This window comes from Sinohyriopsis cumingii, chromosome 2 (assembly GCF_028554795.1).
Source record: "Sinohyriopsis cumingii isolate HCF-2022 chromosome 2, ASM2855479v2, whole genome shotgun sequence".
In the NCBI taxonomy this organism is placed as follows: Eukaryota; Metazoa; Mollusca; class Bivalvia; order Unionida; family Unionidae; genus Sinohyriopsis; species Sinohyriopsis cumingii.
The window spans coordinates 89706155-89729047 of NC_142962.1; the positions used below are offsets into that span (position 1 = coordinate 89706155).

Here is a 22893-nt window from a genome sequence, read left to right on the forward strand (position 1 = left end):
ACAAACGTACGCGAACGCATACAAACCCCAAATATACTATCCACACAACGTCGCTAACGCATACAAACTCCAAATATACTATCCATACAAACGTACGGGAACGCAAACAAACCGCAAATATACTATCCACACAACGTCGCTAACGCATACAAACCCCAAATATACTATCCATACAAACTTACGCGAACGCATACAAACCCCAAATATACTATCCACACAACGTCGCTAACGCATACAAACCCCAAATATACTATCCACACAAACGTACGCGAACGCATACAAACCCCAAATATACTATCCACACAAACGTACGCGAACGCATACAAACCCCAAATATACTATCCACACAACGTCGCTAACGCATACAAACCCCAAATATACTATCCATACAAACTTACGCGAACGCATACAAACCCCAAATATACTATCCACACAACGTCGCTAACGCATACAAACCCCAAATATACTATCCACACAAACGTACGCGAACGCATACAAACCCCAAATATACTATCCACACAAACGTACGCGAACGCATACAAACCCCAAATATACTATCCACACAACGTCGCTAACGCATACAAACCCCAAATATACTATCCATACAAACTTACGCGAACGCATACAAACCCCAAATATACTATCCACACAACGTCGCTAACGCATACAAACCCCAAATAAACTATCCACACAAACGTACGCGAACGCATACAAACCCCAAATATACTATCCACAGAACGTCGCTAACGCGTACAAACCCCAAATATACTATCCACACAACGTCGCTGACGCATGCAAACCCCAAATATACTATCCATACAACGTTGCTAACGCGTACAAACCCCAAATATACTATCCACACAAACGTACGCGAACGCATACAAACCCCAAATATACTATCCACACAACGTCGCTAACGCATACAAACCCCAAATATACTATCCACACAACGTCGCTAACGCGTACAAACCCCAAATATACTATCCACACTCGGGAGGAAGAAGAAAAAAAACAACCAAATATACGATCTACACAACGTACGCACACACATACACACACCACAGAGGGAAGAAGAAAACCATTATACACTATCCACACGGAGTGAAGAAATAACCCTTTATATATATACTATCAACAGAGAGTGAAGAAAATAACCCATTATATTCCATCAACACAGAGTGAAGAAGAAAAAAGTTTTTTGAAAGCACCTGCAATGACCAACTCTGCCAAACACCTACACCCTACCCCACCCCACTCCCAACACTACAAAACCCATTTAACCCGTTATTTTATGGCATCAGTGTGTGATTTAGGAAACATCAAGACACAAAATGATGGATGAATAGACTGACTATTGTTTACCGACTTGCATGCCTAAAGAGCGTGCGTGAAGGAAAACATCCTTCCATTTCAATTCTAACTAAAACATGATCCAGAGGGATAGAGAGAGGTGAAAGAGCACAATTTCGTAAAGTGTGAGTGAAAACAAAACACGCCATCCTTATTATACAATGTCAAGACCGAGACACTTACGTTTTCTTTCTGGTCTATTCTCTTTTAGAAGGTAGTATGAAATGTCACTTCAGGGCCAACGCATCGGCTCACATTGTCAATTTTTCCATTTCCATGTCTTCACTGGCACCAGTTCTTCCTCATCTTCAATTTCTTCTTCTTCTGAATCCCTCTTCTCTTTTTCGTCTTGTTTCTGTTTCTTCTCTTTTCTCGTAGGGCACTCTGAATCCCAGTGTCCTTTCTCCTGACAACGATATTAGGATTAGGTATCTTGACTTTTGTCTCTCTTTCTTAGACGAAGCAGGTATTCCGGAGACAAATACCCATTTACCTTTGCAGATATAGCAAACTTCATCAGCACTTACACACTTTCGTATGACTCTCATCAAATCAACGACCAAAAGAGCAAGTTTTGTTGCCAATTTCGCCTGTGAAGTATGCTTTCGTATGACTTTTAGCATATATTTGACCAGCAGGTCGATCTGTGCTGACTCTTCCATCTTCTTGATCGTTTGAGAGTGGAATGAATACTCTGACGTTAAGACACTTTCCCTTTGTACAGGGACCTGCTGCGTATGAAACCTAGTCAAATGTAATTTTGCAATAAGATGAAACGATTTCATTGAGAAAGTAAAAGGCAATGACGTGCCGTGTCGCCTCACACAAGAGCTGAAGTGTTAGCTCAAATCCGTGTCAGCGATTTCGAAGACGACATAACTGAGCTTTAATCAATGTTCTCCACCTATGCCACAAAACCACGAGTCCTGCTTCACGCCAAAAGAAATTTCGTTCAGTCCGTAAAATATAGTATCACATCTGAGAAACGCAAAAATGAACTTCCAGAAAACTGAGAACGACGGCTTACACCTACAACGTGAAATGTATGAGTTCAAGTAGTGCGTAAAACTTAGTCAAATTAAATTTTTATAGTCAAGACGAAACGATCTCTTTTGGAAGAAAAAAGCAGACACCAAGCGACAATGGCGATCCGTGTCACACAACACTTTTCAAAATGTGTATTATTAGAGGTTTGTTCTAGCGATCTGCACGGTTAAATTAAATGTTGATGTATTTTGCAATAAGACGGACACAATTTCCATGGGATCGCCCATGGTACCATTGTTCGTGCATTAGTTTATTTTTTTTAAATATTTTTTTTTTATATAAATCGCCTATAGGATAGACCCAGTAAAGCATGGCCATTCTCGTCACTGTGTGAATAGCTACTCAAGTCAATTCGATGTGAACGCGGTAAGAAAATAAGTATAGCCAATGAAATGGCTTACAACGGGTGATGCATTGTTTTGTTCTAAGACTGTGTGGCATAATAATCCCTACGCTCTTGTGTTGTTACCATTACAGTGCAGACAGACTGGAATGTAAACTTACAAGCCCTCTTTGTGTATTTTACCATTTCTTCTTACCACATCAAAATACTGAGCGTCACAGTATTGGTTCGCGTTTTCAAGCTGACCATTTTTTTATATCTTACTTAAACATTTTAACACTCACACTCACATCGGTAGAGTCAGAACAGACGTGTTACATTATTGAGGGGCATGTTATCTTTTTTTTCTTCCAACTAATAAATTTGGGGTTTGTATGAAGTAAAGAACCTAAAGTACAGTGAAACTCAAGGATGATGACCCAATCTGACTGTCTATTGATGCGTGTATTTACTTAAGAAGAAATATGACCTCTAAAACACAAAGAGATACGGCAAGCATGATTAGAATAAACACAACGATGTTTTCCTTCACGCCCGTGTAATTTAGAGTTTCAATCCTCTTTCAAGACAAACTTGGTCTCCTTTTGTAGGGCTTGAAATAAAAAAAAACTGAAAAATCTTAAGCACTTTGCTCTAGATAATTTCATCAACAGACTAAACAACATAAATACCGTTACAACACCAGAAATCCTTAAATCTTATATCAAAAAGAAATGCATCAAAAAATTAAAGATTAACGATAACTAACCAATGAAACCGAATTTAACAAAGGCAATGACATGTGAAGAAATGTCTCTCACTTTGGAAAGGTAGGCGAATGTAATCTGTCATGCACCATCAACTTGAACAAATTATAAACAGAGAGAAATCTGAATTCAAAATTCATTTTTTTAAAAAAAAATTGTTTCGTTTCTTTTATCTTTTTTTGGAACGAATCTAAGCACTAATATAGAGTGGAAAAGGGAAAATGCACATAAAAGCTTTGATATTTCTGAAAAAATGAGGGGATATTCCTAACGTTCATAATCACCTATATATGCTTGGACTTGTCTGTGACTTGTCCACAAAACAAGATGTACATATTTCTGGTCAAACTGCAAGTGTGTGCGTGTTTTGGAAAATGGTAAAAATTGGATATACAATTTTCTCGTGACACTTATAAAGTGAAGAGTCTGTGCAAGTGTCAAAAGCCAAAGTCATATAAGTTTTGTATTTTGTACGGCTTGTAAAGATTTCCACTTTAGAAAATGTGAAGTATCACAAGTTATTATCACAAACAGAAGTGGAACATAGGGGCTTGCAAGAAAGAAAATAACCCAGACAGTTGGTGTCATCAAGAGTGCTAGAGACGGTACCCGAACTTGCTTGCTTGCTTACTTGAATTAAAGTGATTTTCGCTCCAATGGAGCATGTATCACTGGTTTAATCACGCACCGCGTGATTTTTAATTACTCCCGGGGAAGGAAAGAGAGCCTCATCCCCCAGGCTTTTATGTACTCACAGACTACTTTTAAATTTAGCCACTCAAGGTGTAGGACTAACTAGTCCTTAACAACCTGACGGAAAGGCTTTAAACATGAGTGGGAATAGTCTCACCACACACTCATTTTTCTTAGTTGGTTTGAAATGCCTCAGGTGTCAACCCAAGCAGTATGTAAAGCCCGCTACGTTTGGTCGGTAGCGATAACGTCACATTAGGACACATGGGCGCGTGGCAGGTGGAAATCGTTCCACATTCTGCCACGTGTACGATGTCCGAGCGTGGTAAAGGAGGAAAAAAGGTGCTCAGCAAGCCAGCGATGGATGTTAAGTACTCCCCAAAACGCCAGCCCGTACTTATTTCAAATCAAGTCGTGTCACCAAAAAAGAAGACGTGTACGACATCGAAGGCATTCTCGAACGCAGAACCCGTAAAGTGGGCAAACGACGTGTCAAAGAAGTCAAAGTACGTAGGAAAGGATATCCACCCAGTTTTGATTCTTGGATCGACGTTTCGCAAGTCATCGACTATAAAAAGAAGTGACCATCATGCCCTTTGACACAGATTCAGCTACTGCGATCACTCCTTCACCCAATTCTTCTCTGCAAGATTTGCAAAAACAACTCTTGTGGGTGTGGTGTGGAGAACGTGTGCCTAAAACGCAAATCGTCTTTTTCTACCAAATCTTCGTGGTGTATTGTATCATCGGGGCAGCCATTGCCAATTTGAGTTTGCAACAAGGAGACAAACAATTGTGGACGATTTTATTAAGCAGTTGCATCGGTTACCTGCTTCCCAATCCCTTCCTGAAATTCTCCTCGAACGGGAAGAAAGGGAATCTTGCGTCCAGTGTCAGTCACCACTCTAACAACAACAACAACAACAACCCCATTTTGGGCGGAGACACGCCTCTGACTTCCAGTAACCCCTCGGACAGTCACAGAACTCTGGAATTATGAACAATAACAACCAATTTTACTTAACCTTACCCAGTGACAGTTCTATGGAGGTGTTTCCCAACAACACTTTGTGCTGTTACACGGTCAAGTTACCTCAAACCATCCAAAAAGATCACGAAGCCCATTGGGAAGTGGCTTTGGTGGAAATCATTCACCCAACACAAATCAAAAACATCACCGAAAAGCAAACCACTTTCCAGGTGGAAATCCTGAATGCCCAATTGGAAGAAGAAATCAATAAAATCGGGTTTTTAGGGGACACAAGACCAGCCAGCAATCCAGCCTTCATTATCTACACCTTGAAAATTCCTTCAGGTTATTATTTTAGTGGTGAACATTTGGTGGACACTATTGCGGACAGGTTCAACTTAGCCTTTGGCAAAGCACTGAACAGAGCCAAAAAAAGTGTGAAGATTGAGTACCATAAAGTGGCTCATCGTCTCATGATCAAATTTCAAGATACGGACACATTGTCCCTCAGGTTCAATGGTAGTTTGTTTGAAATTTTGGGTGGAGATGCAGAAATGGTCGCAAACAATTTGAGCCCCAAGATCAACAGTAATATGGATTTTTACAGAGCTTTTGGAAACCCGGTAGAACTGAACCAAGGACTGAATTTGATCTTTGTGTATTCCGATGTGGTGGAGTACAACGTGGTGGGACACACCTCCGTACCGTTACTGCGTGTCATTCCTTTCAAAGTGGATAGTGTCACGACCAGTGACCAGGAAGGTGGAAACACCTATCACGTACACCGCGAATTTATACATCCTCATTACTTACCCGTCAGCAAATCTTATTTGGACACTGTCAACATTGCTATAAAAGGAGATCTGGGACAAAATATTCCATTCACCAAAGGGAAAGTTACAGTGAAACTCCATTTTCGAAAACGGTTCTCTAACGAATTGTAAGTCAAGACAGCGACGAGAGACATTTCCACCCTATAAAATCCGACCAGATTCGTGTGGAAATTGAGTTTGCAGAAAATCCTAGCGCAGATAATATGGTGAACGTCATCCTGTCTGCTGAATTTGACAATACGATAGAAATCAACAGTTTGAGAGAAGTCATTCTAGACTATTAGAAGTCATGGAAAACTTTTGTCAATATTTATATAGTAGGGATTCTTTGGACATGGAATGTGAAGATCCTGAGGAAGGAAAACCCAAAGACAAAGACGAAGAAGTCACCATGATGAAATCTAGATGGCCAGAACAAGAAGCCCATTTAGTTTCCTGTTATGCTATAGTCTTGGCAGAAAAAATTAAGGAATTGATCAAGAAAGATTGCTATGGATGTCATAACGATCATCCCAGTCAAATTCAACACGATAAATGCCTGATGTTGAGTCAAGAAGAAAAATTGGACGAATATCTGGACGAAGCTTGGAGTCTCATCTCGGAAGAAGACGTGTTGCAACAGTGGTATAAAGGCTTGCGTGAACATTCTTTTCCTCCGTTAACAACTGAAGAGATCCATCGCATCGAAGCTCTCTTGGATCAGAGTTGGGAGACGAGACGTAGAAACGGTTACTTGTCAGACATTTTCAAGCAAAAAGTCAGGATCGAATTGATCACTTATCATTACCTGTGAAGAAGAAGAAGAAAACCACAAATCAATGGATACCTGGGAACTCTATTACCTTTTGAACCACAGCTCGTACACGGCTTCTTGGAATCCTGTCGTCTGTGCTAAAGATGAACTCCCTCATCGCAAAGCTCAAGACCATCAAGCTTATGTGATCAACACGGACAACAGTCATCTCCCAGTAACCCACTGGGTAGCCGTCTACTTTCCTCAAGAAGGATGTGTGGAATATTTCGATTCGTACGGATTGCCTCCTCTGGAAGACGATATCATCGACTCTATGAGAAGAAATGCTCAGACCACCCGATTCAATAATGTGAAATTACAAGGCACAGATTCCTTGGTGTGTGGACAATATTGTGTGTATTTTCTGCATCATCGCAGCCTGGGTTATTCCTTAGAACATTTAGTGACTCATTTTGATCCTCGTTCTTCTTATAGAAACGATGTGAAAGTAGATCAATGGTTTTGTGACCATTATGCTTATCTTTTGTCTCAAGCTAGGAAACGTAGTGTCCATCAATGGCCTAATGACTTCCAACAGTGGAAATCACAATTTCATTCATTCTGTTTAAAGTAGAGTGTTAGTTGAAAAAAATGTTTCTGATTTGAAAAAAAAAATGTTTGATGTTATATTGTTTAATTATTGTTAGTGTTAAGTGATTCTGAGTAAAAAATGTTGTGTTTTGAAGAAAGAAAAAATGCCTTTGTGATTTGTTTGGCTATAGGCATTCTGATTCATGCTCTTTGACTTCTTACTATCCCTCTCATGACACTCACTGAACGGTCCGACTCGAAAACCGTGTGGGGATGTTTTCCTTCACGTCCGCGCTTTGACTTTAAGAACCGGGGCAGTTTCCAGTCTAACCATCCATTGTCGACTCATCCTCCTACGAAGATGTGCTCCAGACTAGCTAAGTTGTACGAAGCCTATGTGAATTTGCATAGGGTCATGACAAGTCTGATATCGCAACCTGAAGAGATAGAGAATGTGAGAAAGTCACTGAAGACCTGAAAGAAGAGCTCTTCAAGGAGGAAATCAAGAAAGAAAAAGAAGAATGGACGGAGAAGTACAGACTTCATAAACAGCAGAGAGAGCAGCAACAGCAGCAACAGCAGCAGCAGCATGAACCTGACAGAGGCTTTGTCGACTGTCGTATTGATACCAAAGAGTTCTTCTTCTCTTTCCGAAGAAGCAGACCTTATCCTGTGAGAAAGCATGTCGTCAGAGGAGGCTGCCATCTTATAACCTAAATGATCGCCATAGCTTCAAGTTCACATAAAAAAAAAAAAAAAAAAAAAAAAAAAAAAATTTCAGGGCTACCCCATACTCTCGAAAAGAAATAACATTCCAATGCCTATGATATGTTAGTCAGTTAGAAAAAAAAAAACAGAAGTGAGTCTATAAGCACATGATTTCTTTATCTTGGTTAGAAAGTGTGACTCTAAGCCCTTCTTTTCCGTAGCCTATCAAAATTTTTAAAATAGTGATGGTCAGTAAAAACTGAGTGATTGTTTCTTTTAGGTCTGTGCGGGGTTTTTTTTTTTGGTGATAATATGGATAATGTAAGTTAGGGTACAACGAAATTAAAATAATTAGACCCAGAACTCGGTGTGGAGGGAAGAAATATACGCAACAGCAGCGGGAGCAAGAAATGCAGACCCAGCCAGTTAGCACTCCACCCACCTCGAGACCACAAATAACATCTAGTCAACAGCCGACTATACGTAACAAACAACCCACCCCGGAAAGAGTGGTGGCAGAAAAAAGGGCCAATTATGTTAGACAAACGGTATAGCAAACTCAGACTCAATTATCGGAGGCAATAAGTTCTTCTCTCACTCCGATACAACAGGCAATCCCAGCTGAAATAACAACCACAACAACAATAACAGCGACAGACACCACAGCAGCGGATTTGAAACTATCTACCTCAACTGAAGAATTAGTATCAGAACCAGAAGAGGAAATAGAGGCGGTTGAGGAGGAGAAGGGGGACGCTGACCCTCGTTGAGAAGTACAGCGAAATGGGGCTAGATCAAGCATTGTATGACGTCAACAAAGCAAGACAGTGTATAAGAGCCATACAATACGTTGCCTACAAATCTCCGGACACCTTTAAACCAAGACCTTCTCAATGGGGATTTGGGGTCAGAGTTCTCCCCCAATTCTACAGACAAGCCTACACTGGATACCCCCTCAGTCAACTTGTAGAAGCCGCTGCTTACATTGTCGCCCATCTTGGCTACGTATTTCCTGATATCAAGAATCATGAGACTAGGAGTGCGGGAAAGATCGTGAGGGCGAAAGAGAGACTTGGTACCTTCTAGCAGAAACAACAGCCCTTTTTAGGGCTCCAAAAGATTGCCTTTTATTAAATAGGGAACCATATTTGGCTTGGTATCCCTCCTTGACTAAACTATTCTCGAAACAAACTTGACCCATTGGAACACCGCAACAAACTTAACTTGTCAAACCTAACAGTGACAAAACTTGTATATGTCGCTTAGACATATTAATTTAAATAAGACCAGAATGGTTATTTTTATGTATACTAAGTACTAATATTAGATAGATACGTTAGGAAGTAGGAAATTTAACAGACTCGTTAGATTTGAACTAACTGCACAGTTGGAAAACACATTATTGGTACTTTTTATTGTCCATTAGCAAAAACTGGACATGATTTGAAATAAGTACGGGCTGGCGTTTTGGGGAGTACTTAACATCCATCGCTGGCTTGCTAAGCACCTTTTTTCCTCCTTTACCACGCTCGGACATCGTACACGTGGCAGAATGTGGAGCGATTTCCACCTGCCACGCGCCCATGTGTCCTAATGTGACGTTATCGCTACCGACCAAACGTAGCGGGCTTTACATACTGCTTGGGTTGACACCTGAGGCATTTCAAACCAACTAAGAAAAATGAGTGTGTGGTGAGACTATTCCCACTCATGTTTAAAGCCTTTCCGTCAGGTTGTTAAGGACTAGTTAGTCCTACACCTTGAGTGGCTAAATTTAAAAGTAGTCTGTGAGTACATAAAAGCCTGGGGGATGAGGCTCTCTTTCCTTCCCCGGGAGTAATTAAAAATCACGCGGTGCGTGATTAAACCAGTGATACATGCTCCATTGGAGCGAAAATCACTTTAATTCAAGTAAGCAAGCAAGCAAGTTCGGGTACCGTCTCTAGCACTCTTGATGACACCAACTGTCTGGGTTATTTTCTTTCTTGCAAGCCCCTATGTTCCACTTCTGTTTGTGATAATAACTTGTGATACTTCACATTTTCTAAAGTGGAAATCTTTACAAGCCGTACAAAATACAAAACTTATATGACTTTGGCTTTTGACACTTGCACAGACTCTTCACTTTATAAGTGTCACGAGAAAATTGTATATCCAATTTTTACCATTTTCCAAAACACGCACACACTTGCAGTTTGACCAGAAATATGTACATCTTGTTTTGTGGACAAGTCACAGACAAGTCCAAGCATATATAGGTGATTATGAACGTTAGGAATATCCCCTCATTTTTTCAGAAATATCAAAGCTTTTATGTGCATTTTCCCTTTTCCACTCTATATTAGTGCTTAGATTCGTTCCAAAAAAAGATAAAAGAAACGAAACAATTTTTTTTTAAAAAAATGAATTTTGAATTCAGATTTCTCTCTGTTTATAATTTGTTCAAGTTGATGGTGCATGACAGATTACATTCGCCTACCTTTCCAAAGTGAGAGACATTTCTTCACATGTCATTGCCTTTGTTAAATTCGGTTTCATTGGTTAGTTATCGTTAATCTTTAATTTTTTGATGCATTTCTTTTTGATATAAGATTTAAGGATTTCTGGTGTTGTAACGGTATTTATGTTGTTTAGTCTGTTGATGAAATTATCTAGAGCAAAGTGCTTAAGATTTTTCAGTTTTTTTTTATTTCAAGCCCTACAAAAGGAGACCAAGTTTGTCTTGAAAGAGGATTGAAACTCTAAATTACACGGGCGTGAAGGAAAACATCGTTGTGTTTATTCTAATCATGCTTGCCGTATCTCTTTGTGTTTTAGAGGTCATATTTCTTCTTAAGTAAATACACGCATCAATAGACAGTCAGATTGGGTCATCATCCTTGAGTTTCACTGTACTTTAGGTTCTTTACTTCATACAAACCCCAAATTTATTAGTTGGAAGAAAAAAAAGATAACATGCCCCTCAATAATGTAACACGTCTGTTCTGACTCTACCGATGTGAGTGTGAGTGTTAAAATGTTTAAGTAAGATATAAAAAAATGGTCAGCTTGAAAACGCGAACCAATACTGTGACGCTCAGTATTTTGATGTGGTAAGAAGAAATGGTAAAATACACAAAGAGGGCTTGTAAGTTTACATTCCAGTCTGTCTGCACTGTAATGGTAACAACACAAGAGCGTAGGGATTATTATGCCACACAGTCTTAGAACAAAACAATGCATCACCCGTTGTAAGCCATTTCATTGGCTATACTTATTTTCTTACCGCGTTCACATCGAATTGACTTGAGTAGCTATTCACACAGTGACGAGAATGGCCATGCTTTACTGGGTCTATCCTATAGGCGATTTATATAAAAAAAAAATATTTAAAAAAAATAAACTAATGCACGAACAATGGTACCATGGGCGATCCCATGGAAATTGTGTCCGTCTTATTGCAAAATACATCAACATTTAATTTAACCGTGCAGATCGCTAGAACAAACCTCTAATAATACACATTTTGAAAAGTGTTGTGTGACACGGATCGCCATTGTCGCTTGGTGTCTGCTTTTTTCTTCCAAAAGAGATCGTTTCGTCTTGACTATAAAAATTTAATTTGACTAAGTTTTACGCACTACTTGAACTCATACATTTCACGTTGTAGGTGTAAGCCGTCGTTCTCAGTTTTCTGGAAGTTCATTTTTGCGTTTCTCAGATGTGATACTATATTTTACGGACTGAACGAAATTTCTTTTGGCGTGAAGCAGGACTCGTGGTTTTGTGGCATAGGTGGAGAACATTGATTAAAGCTCAGTTATGTCGTCTTCGAAATCGCTGACACGGATTTGAGCTAACACTTCAGCTCTTGTGTGAGGCGACACGGCACGTCATTGCCTTTTACTTTCTCAATGAAATCGTTTCATCTTATTGCAAAATTACATTTGACTAGGTTTCATACGCAGCAGGTCCCTGTACAAAGGGAAAGTGTCTTAACGTCAGAGTATTCATTCCATTCTCAAACGATCAAGAAGATGGAAGAGTCAGCACAGATCGACCTGCTGGTCAAATATATGCTAAAAGTCATACGAAAGCATACTTCACAGGCGAAATTGGCAACAAAACTTGCTCTTTTGGTCGTTGATTTGATGAGAGTCATACGAAAGTGTGTAAGTGCTGATGAAGTTTGCTATATCTGCAAAGGTAAATGGGTATGTGTCTCCAGAATACCTGCCTCGTCTAAGAAAGAGAGACAAAAGTCAAGATACCTAATCCTAATATCGTTGTCAGGAGAAAGGACACTGGGATTCAGAGTGCCCTACGAGAAAAGAGAAGAAACAGAAACAAGACGAAAAAGAGAAGAGGGATTCAGAAGAAGAAGAAATTGAAGATGAGGAAGAACTGGTGCCAGTGAAGACATGGAAATGGAAAAATTGACAATGTGAGCCGATGCGTTGGCCCTGAAGTGACATTTCATACTACCTTCTAAAAGAGAATAGACCAGAAAGAAAACGTAAGTGTCTCGGTCTTGACATTGTATAATAAGGATGGCGTGTTTTGTTTTCACTCACACTTTATGAAATTGTGCTCTTTCACCTCTCTCTATCCCTCTGGATCATGTTTTAGTTAGAATTGAAATGGAAGGATGTTTTCCTTCACGCACGCTCTTTAGGCATGCAAGTCGGTAAACAATAGTCAGTCTATTCATCCATCATTTTGTGTCTTGATGTTTCCTAAATCACACACTGATGCCATAAAATAACGGGTTAAATGGGTTTTGTAGTGTTGGGAGTGGGGTGGGGTAGGGTGTAGGTGTTTGGCAGAGTTGGTCATTGCAGGTGCTTTCAAAAAACTTTTTTCTTCTTCACTCTGTGTTGATGGAATATAATGGGTTATTTTCTTCACTCTCTGTTGATAGTATATATATAAAGGGTTATTTCTTCACTCCGTGTGGATAGTGTATAATGGTTTTCTTCTTCCCTCTGTGGTGTGTGTGTGTGTGTGTGTGTGTGCGTAGGTTGTGTAGATCGTATATTTGGTTGTTTTTTTTTTCTTCTTCCTCCCGAGTGTGGATAGTATATTTGGGGTTTGTACGCGTTAGCGACGTTGTGTGGATAGTATATTTGGGGTTTGTATGCGTTAGCGACGTTGTGTGGATAGTATATTTGGGGTTTGTATGCGTTCGCGTACGTTTGTGTGGATAGTATATTTGGGGTTTGTACGCGTTAGCGACGTTGTGTGGATAGTATATTTGGGGTTTGTATGCGTTCGCGTACGTTTGTGTGGATAGTATATTTGGGGTTTGCATGCGCTAGCGACGTTGTGTGGATAGTATATTTGGGGTTTGTACGCGTCAGCGACGTTGTGTGGATAGTATATTTGGGGTGTTGTATGCGTTAGCGACGTTGTGTGGATAGCATATTTGCGGTTTGTATGCGTTCGCGTAAGTTTGTATGGATAGTATATTTGGGGTTTGTATGCGTTCGCGTACGTTTGTGTGGATAGTATATTTGGGGTTTGTATGCGTTAGCGTAAGTTTGTATGGATAGTATATTTGGGGTTTGTATGCGTTCGCGTAAGTTTGTGTGGATAGTATATTTGGGGTTTGTATGCGTTAGCGACGTTGTGTGGATAGTATATTTGCGGTTTGTATGCGTTCGCGTACGTCTGTGTGGATAATATATTTGGGGTTTGTATGCGTTAGCGTACGTTTGTATGGATACTATATTTTAATTTTGGTTTATTCTTCGAACGTCTGGATAGTATATTTGTTGGGTTTTTCCTCTTCCCTGTGTGAATAGTATATTTTCGGTTTGTTTTTTCTTCTTCCCTCTGTGGTGTGCGTGTGTGTGTGTGTGTGTGTGTGTGTGTGTGTGTGTGTGTGTGTTGGTCTCTGTTTGTCCCTATAAAACTCCATTTATCCCTATCAAATACATTCAACCTACCTACCTACAGTAGCGCGTATTCAGGTCAGCCACTTGCAACACTGTTGACATTTATCCCCTAGTGTTCAGTACAGTGACGTCACTGACGCTGGAAATTTTAAGACTATAAATATGGACTTGGGGATTTCCACAGGTTGTAGCTATACATATGTACTAGAGTTCATAAACAGGAACGTCACTCAAGCTGAGGCTATAAAAAGATAGTGGGGTTTTCCAAGGGAATAACCCACAAGTTGTAGTATAAATAGATAGTGGGATTTCATATGAATTTTAGCTGATTATAGCTATAAATAGATACATGGGTGTTTATCCACGATCGTCACACAAGTTGATATTGTAAGTAATTACTAATTTTATCCATTTTAGTCTAAACCATTGTTACTTAATTTTCGGGGATATGTTTATTTTCCTTTAAATTCTGGGACAATTTCGTCATTTTAGCGTTACTTTTAGTCACATCCATTTTGTCGTTGAGCATTTCTTTGATTATAGCTATTTATAGCATCATTACAATTATGCAAATTTTTGATCAGCCCAGCAAGATTTCAGGTCTTGGTAATGCTTTATATATAAATCTCACGCTTGTACTAGTGTATGTATGTCTCTGTCTCTGTTGTGTTTGAACCTCTACCATCATTGTCCCTAGACAATCCCACCATGTTCAATTCTCCTTGACGTTATACAGACCCACCATGTTCAATTTCCATATGTTAAATTCCCTTGAGGCCATATCCCCTAGGGGTTTCCGTAATGTTAAATTTCCCATTGTCCCTAGACAGTCCCACGATCTATTCCCCATGTTAAATTCCCATTGTCCTTAGACAGACCCACACTCTATTCCCATGTTAATTTCCCTTGTCGCTAGACAGACTCACACTATAGTTCCATGTTAAATTCCCCTTGTCGCTAGAGTGACCCAACAATTTTCCCCATCTTAATTTCCCTTGTCGTTCAACAGACCCAAAATATATTCCCCATGTTTATTTCCCTTGTCGCTCAACAGACCCAAAATATATTCCACATGTTAATTTCCCTTGTCGCCAAAGTGTCCCAGGGTTTTCGTAATGTTAAATTTCCCATTGTCGCCAAAGTGTCCCAGGGTGGTTTTTAATGCTAATTCCCATTGTCGCTAAAGTATCCCACTTAACTACTAATCAGCTTTGTGTAGCATGGTATACAGGTACATTATCAATCACCTGTGTATAACTTGTTACACAGGTACATTATTAATCATATGTGCGTTACATGGTACACAAGCATATTATCAACCACCTGTGAGTTATGTTACACAGGTACGTTATAAATTACCTATTAGTAACATGATACCGTATTCTCGAAACTTTTTGAGTATGTAACTGTTACATATATCTGATCTAAGTATGTAACTGTTACATATATCTGATTTAATTCATGTTTATTTTAATTTAATTGTTTGTCAGTTTTTATTTTTTTAATTCTATGATATGCTATTATAATGTAAATTTATTCACTGGAGATGATATTTTTCCAGAAAATTGGTTGACCTGAATCATTCTTTCGTAAACACCAGGTGTTGATCTAAATCTCGACCTTGTTTCAGAATTTGTAGCAACCTTCGTAATCAAGATATATTTTACTTTAAAATGATTGGTTTTCGTCAGGTCATTTTTGGTGTACGTGACATAAACACGATCGCGTGACCCCTCTTTCGATTTCGCGATTCCAGTTTTTCTATTACTGCGCATTTTTTAGTTTTAATAGAGATGCGTAGAGGGAGTGAGATTTCTCAGTTTTGGGCTTTTTACACCGATGTCAAGTTATTTTGTTTTAGCCAGATTTTGAGTTATAATTTTCTTCAGATCAGTTCGATTTCAAAGGATTCTTTTTTCTCAGGAAATATTTTGAGGAGTGTTCACATAGAAATTTTGAAAAGACATTGCTTACAAATTTAATTTGGATTTCCAACACCGGAGTGCCATTATTTGTATTTCTAAAGGAACTGTAGATAAGCACAGTACTGGCTACAACATACGTCATCGTTATCTATCTTGGATTTTCTATCAGAATTCGAACTTGAAATTATTAGAACATTTATTACTAGGACTTTTGCAATTTAATTCGTGGATTATTCTTATATTACTTTTGGATTTGATTCTTGAAACCGTAAGTTCTTCTCCTTTTTTCATTTTTACAGAATTTTTCCAGGAAAATAAAAAATATTTGTTAAATTTTAAAAAACTTGTACTTTTCACTCTTTCTGTGTTGCTGTTTATTCGAGCCTAAACACGTAACTTAGAATTTGGGCGCTCGTCCTTGGATTTTGAAATTTGGCTAAAATATTTCAGAAAACTTCGTGTTTTTTTTTAAATTTGAATTCCCCATGTTTTTGAAATCTTTAGTGAGATCGACAAGCTTTTCCTAAAATGGCGTCAAAAGTGGAAATCTTTCTTTCAAATCCTACCCAGGAACAATTAGATCTTTTCAAAAAAGATGATTTGATTCAACTTGCCAGAAAATACTACCTATCTGAAGTAAAGGCTTCCTTAACGAAACAAGACATAAAAATATTTTGGTTCAGTATTTGGTAGAAAAGAATGTTTTGGATAAAAGTGCTTTGGTTTCAGTCAGTAAGTCTGTATCAGACTCTGACACAAAAATGAAGGAATTATAATTAAAATACAAGATGGAACTGGAGTTGAGGAAGCTGGAGCTTCAGAAAGATACAGAAGAAAAACAAATGCAGTTGCAATTGGAAAAAGGAAAGGAACAAATGAAATTGGAGAAAAAAAAAGAACAAATGCAATTACAAGAAAAACAAATGCTGTTACAATACGAGAAAGAGGAGAGAAAGACAGGAAAGAGAGAAAGAAAAACAAATGCATTTACAAGCAGAAGAAAAGGAGAAAGAAAGACAAATGCAGTTACAAAAAGAATAAATGCATTTACAAGTGGAAGAAAGAGAGAAAGAGAGGGAATATCAATGTAAAATGAAAGAAATGGAACTGGCAAGTGAAAAAAAAACACATTCATACTTCAAATTCAGATTTAAGTTTTGATCTTGCAAATAACATTAGATTAGTGCCTCCTTTCAGAGAAAAAGAAGTAGACAAATATTTTCCTTATTCTGAAAAAGTTGCTGAAAATTTGAGGTGGACAAGGGAGCATTGGACTCAGTTATTGCAATGTGTACTTACTGGTAAAGCTAGTGATATTTACCGTTCACTGTCAGTTCAACAAAGTGGCGACTATGATACGGTCAAAGAATGGATCTTAAGGGGTTATGAGTTAGTCCCTGAAGCTTATCGGCAAAAATTCAGAAACTATAGAAAAGAAGCTGGACAAACTCATGTCGAATTTGCTAGAGAAAAAAGCAGTTATTTGATAGATGGTGCTTAGCCAAGAAAGTTGAACAAGATTATAAAAGTCTTAAACAATTTATATTACTTGAAGAGTTCAGAAACTGTGTACATAGTGACATTAAGTCTTATCCTGATGAGCATGAGATTGAAACCTTGGAAAATCCTGCTCGTGCTGCTGATGAGTATTCTTTAACTCATAAAGTTCCTTTTGTAAATAAGACTTCTACTCAAAAGTCTTTTGGCAGAAAAGTATTTCAGCCTAATACAAGCCCTTCTAAAACTCAAATTGTCACAACTTCTAAAAATCACACTTTGGAGATTCAAGATCCTTGTCTCTTCCTACGTGTACCTATTGCAAGAAAAAAGGACAGGTTATTTCTGATTGATACGAATTGAAAAATAGGGATCAGAATCAAGACAGACCTATTCCATATGCTCTTATTTCAAAGAGGTCAAGGTCACGGTCGTGTATTGCAAGCAATACATTTGTTGGGTCTAACAAAGCTCAGTCTGATTTGGTTATGGAGAATTATGAACCATTCATATCAAAGGGTTCTATAGCACTCTTGGGTGATTCAGCCAATCCTATCCTTATTAAAATTTTAAGGGACACCGGAGCTTCTCAGAGTCTTTTATTGTCAAGTACTCTGCCTTTTTCTGAGAAGTCTTCTTCTAATGAAAGTGTTCTTATTCAGGGAGTAGAGTGCGGCTTTGTTAATGTTCCTCTCCATTGTGTAAATTTGTCATCACACTTAGTCTCAGGACCCGTGATAGTCTGAACGGTCACTGTTTTACCCGTTGAGGGCATTAATTTATTACCAGGCAACGACCTAGCTGGAGACAAGGTTGTGATTAATCCACTTGTAACTGACAAGCCTTGCTTGGATCAGAGAGTCGATCCAATTGAAAAAGAATTCCCTGATGTATTTACAGCTTGTGCAGTTACCAGAGCTATGGCAAAGAAAGCTCTTAAGAATGATGTTTATAAGAAAAGTATTCCTTTAGCTGACACATGTATTGGTCAGGCTTTTGATAAGGTCACTTTCACTCCATGTTTGGATCAATCCGAATGATCCTCTTTTAACTACTCATTCTTTTTATTCTAATCAGGGTGATAAACGACAATCACTTGTCGTCGAACAGGAAAAAAGATCCTGAGATCCCCAGTTTGTTTCAGAAGGCCATTAGTGAAACTGAAGCTACTGAAGTTCCTGTCTGTTATTTCATTAAAAATGGAATTCTTATGAGAAAATGGAGACCTCTCGAGGTATCTGCTGATGACAATGGTCAGTGAACTATCAAATTGAAGTTCCGAAACCTTACAGACAGGAAATACTTAGTCTGGTCCATGAAACTCCATTGGCTGGTCATTTAGGGATCAATAAAACTTATCACAAGATCTTAACTCACTTCTATTGGCCAAAAATCAAAAGTGATGTTGGTAAATACTGTAGATCTTGCCATACCTGTCAGACGGTAGGAAAATCAAGTCAGAAAATTCCCAAGACTCATCTGCAACCTATTCCTGCTTTTGGCCAACCGTTCAGTAGAATGATGGTAGATTGTGTTGGTCCCTTACCTAAGACCAAGTCAGGTAACCAATACCTGTTGACCATTATGTGTGCGTCAAGAAGGTTTCCAGAGGCAATTCCCTTGAGGAGTATAAAATCTAAAAAATAAGTGTAAGAGTTGTGAAAAAGTCTTTTAATCAATTTGGCCGTTCTAACTCTATCCAATCGGGTCAAGGGTTAAATTTTAGGTCTGCAATTTCCAGTCTATTAAGTTTGAATTTGGCATTCAGAAATTCAAGCCAAAAGTGAAGTTATGGTTTGACAGAACATTAATGGAAAGAACTTTTGAGTTTTGTAATAATGGAGTTCTGTCTCTCTTGCTCACTGTTCAATTTTTTATTCAGATTAGATATTACGGCTGTTACAATGTTAAGAAGAAAATGAATGAGTTAAATTATACTATTAGTGCTCCTGAGATCTAAATAAATTATAGGAGTACCAGTATATTGAAACAGATAGCCAGGTTAAACATGCAATTAATTTAGTTGCACCAGTCCCACTCAGTTGAGATTTAAGAGAAGGAATATCATCGGATTCTACTGAATTGGAGTGACAAATTCTTCAGAATTCAGAAATTATGAAAGATCTATACCACAAACTTTCACATTTGCAAGAGCAAGAAAGAAATCAACTTAAATATTTATTATTTGAATATGAGCACCTATTTCCAGATGTTCCTACAAGGACAAACATAATTTTCCATGACGGTGAAATTGTAAATTTTAAACAACACCCGTACAGGATGAACCCTCTCAAACAGGATTACTTGAAAAAGGAAATTTAATATTTGCTGGAGAATGATTTTGTAGAGCCCAGTAAGAGTGACTGAAGTTCACCATGTATACATGTTCCAAAATCAGGAAAAACTTTCCGTACGTGCACTGATTATAGGAAGACGAATAATGTGACAAAAACAAGTTCCATTACCAAGGATCGATACTGTATTGATAAGATCGGAAATGCCAAATATGTCACCAAATTTGACCTTCTGAAAGGATTTTGACAAACTCCACTAACGGAAAGAGCAAAGGAAATTTCGGCATTCGTGACTCCAGATGGCCTTTATCAATATAAAGTAATGTCTTTTGGGATGAAAGGGTCACCAAGTACTTTTTCAATGTCCCATGAATATGATTACCTCTGGTCCAGACAATTGTGATGCTTACATCGATGATGTCATCATCTACAACGACACCTGGAAAGAACATTTAGCAACAATTCGGAAATTCTTTGACAGACTCACAGATACATGTTTGATAATTAATTTCTGCCGTGCTAGTGTTACATTTCTGGGACACATCGTTGGACATGGACAAGTTAAATATATAGATGCTAAGGTCAAGGCTATCTCTCAATTTCCCGTGCCTTTTAATAAAAAGCAACTGATGCGATTTTTAGGTGTGGCCGGATACTATCGAAAATTTTGTTCTAATTTTTCTAACATTGCTGAACCTCTGACAAATTTACTGAGTAAGAAAAACAAGTTCCTTTGGACTGAAAAATGTCAGGAGGCTTTTGACAAGTTGAAAGCCATACTTAAAAGTGCGCCGGTTCTTACAGCTCCAAATTTCAGCCAATCATTTAAATTGTCTGTTGATGCAAGTGATGGTGGGGTTGGAGCAGTTTTGATTCAAGAAGATGGAAGTGGTATTGATCATCCAGTGTGCTATTTTTCCAAGAAATTAAATAAGCACCAAAGAAATTATTCAACAATCGAGAGGGAAAGTTTGGCTTTGATATTGGCATTACAACATTTTGAAGTTTACCTTGGTTCAGCTTCTTCCTCGATTGTTGCATTTAGTGACCACAACCCCCTTACTTTCATTGGCAAGATGAAAAATAAAAATCAAAGACTACTAAGGTGAAGTTTGCTGTTACAGAAATAAAATCTTTACCTCAGGCACATCAAGGAAAAAATAATTTAATAGCAGATGCACTTTCCCGTGTCTATTCTTAGATTATTTTTGGATTTGATTCTTGAAACCGTAAGTTCTTCTCTTTTTTCTTCATTTGTACAGAATTTTTCCAGGAAAATAAAATATTTGTTAAATTTTAAAAAGCTTGTTGTTTTCAGTCTTTTTGTGTTACTGTTTATTCGAGCCTGAACACGTAACAGTAACATAACCTTATACGTGAAAAAATAAAATCGAACACAAGTTATATTATAAGAAAAACAGAATATCAAAATGTATGAAATTGGACACTGAGCTAAGATTGACGATGACAATTTTATAAAACGTGTTACGCTCTAAGCGACTTACAAAAGGTACCAGCCGGCAACTTCACTTGATCCTCTTCCTTTAAAGTTGTCGTTTAGAGTGGTCACTGCTGCTACCCACAAAACTACAGGAAGGAAAAAAATACATTAATTACGAAGGTTGCAAAATTTTATCGGGATGTCATTTTCAAGTCTACATGTTTCAATGAATGCCATTACTGTCTTTCCAAGGGCAAACACATTAACACTATTTAAGAATAGGTGCATTCGCAAATAAATTGAATTCATATTTCTCAACAAATACCTCGTCTTACACGATGCACATTTGAACAGGGACGTCATTGGGGCGGTGCAGGGGGTTCATTTGCCCTCCCACCCACCCCCTACCCCCGAGTTTGCATGTGCTGTAGCATATATACGAAAATTAACAAGCCTGTCAAGTTTTGCCCCTCCCCCCATCAAGTTTTGCACCCACCCCCCGAAAAAAAGTTGAAATGAGTCACTGCTTTTGAGTATACAAAAGATCAATATTTTAGCACAATGAACTGTTGCGTATACAAGCATCTATATTTTTAGCACGATGAAATACTGAATATACAAATATCTCTTTTTTTTAACACGATGAACTATTGATATGCAAACATATCATTTTAACACGATGAACTATGTATGTACAAACGTCTTTATTTATCACACCATTAAAATACAAACATCTATATTTTCAACACAATGAACCATTGGATATACAAACCTCTTTTTAACATGATGAACTATTGCGTATACAAACATCTGTTTTTTTTTGTTGACATGATTAACTATTGGGCGTATTAACATCTTTTTAAAACGATGAGATATACCAACCTATTTTTTACAGGACGAGCTATACAAATCTCTTTTTAACACGATGAGCTATTGTGTATACACACATCTCTATTTTTACAGTGAATAATTTGTCTTTAATTGCATTAAGCATGGTCTAATGCATACGAGCAACAAATGTCAGATGCAACAGAATTGAATCACGGATAGTCGTAACTCGAATTTCTTTCAAGGAAATAAACGTTTATACGGAAAGCACTTTTGTCCCCATATTTAAAACGGACTTGATTACAGTGGTTAAATATTTTTATTAAAAGAAACAAACAAAAACATGAAGCTCGGCAAGAAACTGGTTTTGTTAACTTTAATCGCAATGTAAAGGTAAACAATTTTGTTCAACAGAAACCTCGACTTTGTACCCTATGACCCTCTTCCCGTCCACCCCTAGATCGTGGGAGTTGTACTGGGACCCAATTAAATAGTTTACCAAACAAGTTTTATACGTTTTAATAGAAACTTGGGTTGCTAGTGCCATTAACATATTGTTTTGGGGACAAACTTGCGTTTGATTATGCTTTAGGTTCTTGAAGAATCAAACTGACAAAAAATATGGTTTGATTTGAAATGCTACGTGGATGGAGAGTGGTAGTAAGGACCTGTTAGTGTGGCGGCGGTCCATAGTCGTGTAATGACGGTGATGTAACGAAGAACAAACGGTCTTGTCCTGAATTTGTCTGAGTCTGTCTCGTTAGACACTAATCCCTGATTCTCCACTGTCGCCATTATGTAGATTGCAACTGGTGTGTAAAGAAGTCCTGATTACTCCTTGTTACTGGTGTACAAAGAAGTCCTGATTACTCCTTGTTACTGGTAGGTAGAGAAGTCCGTATTACTTCTTTACTCAGATTCAAACGGGTTGCATATTATTCTATGGAGGAGGATAGTGTCACATCTACGTCTGAAGAAGAAAGTCATCATATGGTTAAGAAAAAGAAGAAAAAAAAAG

At 38.1% G+C, this 22893-nt stretch overlaps 1 protein-coding gene across 3 annotated transcripts in view; it reads right to left on the minus strand.

Annotated features, from left to right (window-relative positions):
- Positions 1 to 22893, minus strand: part of LOC149805345 (uncharacterized) — a 43993-nt gene that overhangs the window by 15320 nt on the left and 5780 nt on the right. For all 3 annotated transcript variants that reach the window (XM_089949386.1, XM_089949402.1, XM_089949393.1), the window contains exons 2-3: positions 22544 to 22845; positions 21112 to 21193 (exon numbers count right to left, since the gene is read on the minus strand). In XM_089949386.1, the coding sequence (XP_089805512.1) occupies positions 21112 to 21193; positions 22544 to 22670 (209 nt within the window). In that variant the 5' untranslated portion in view covers positions 22671 to 22845. The remainder of the gene's footprint in view (positions 1 to 21111; positions 21194 to 22543; positions 22846 to 22893) is intronic.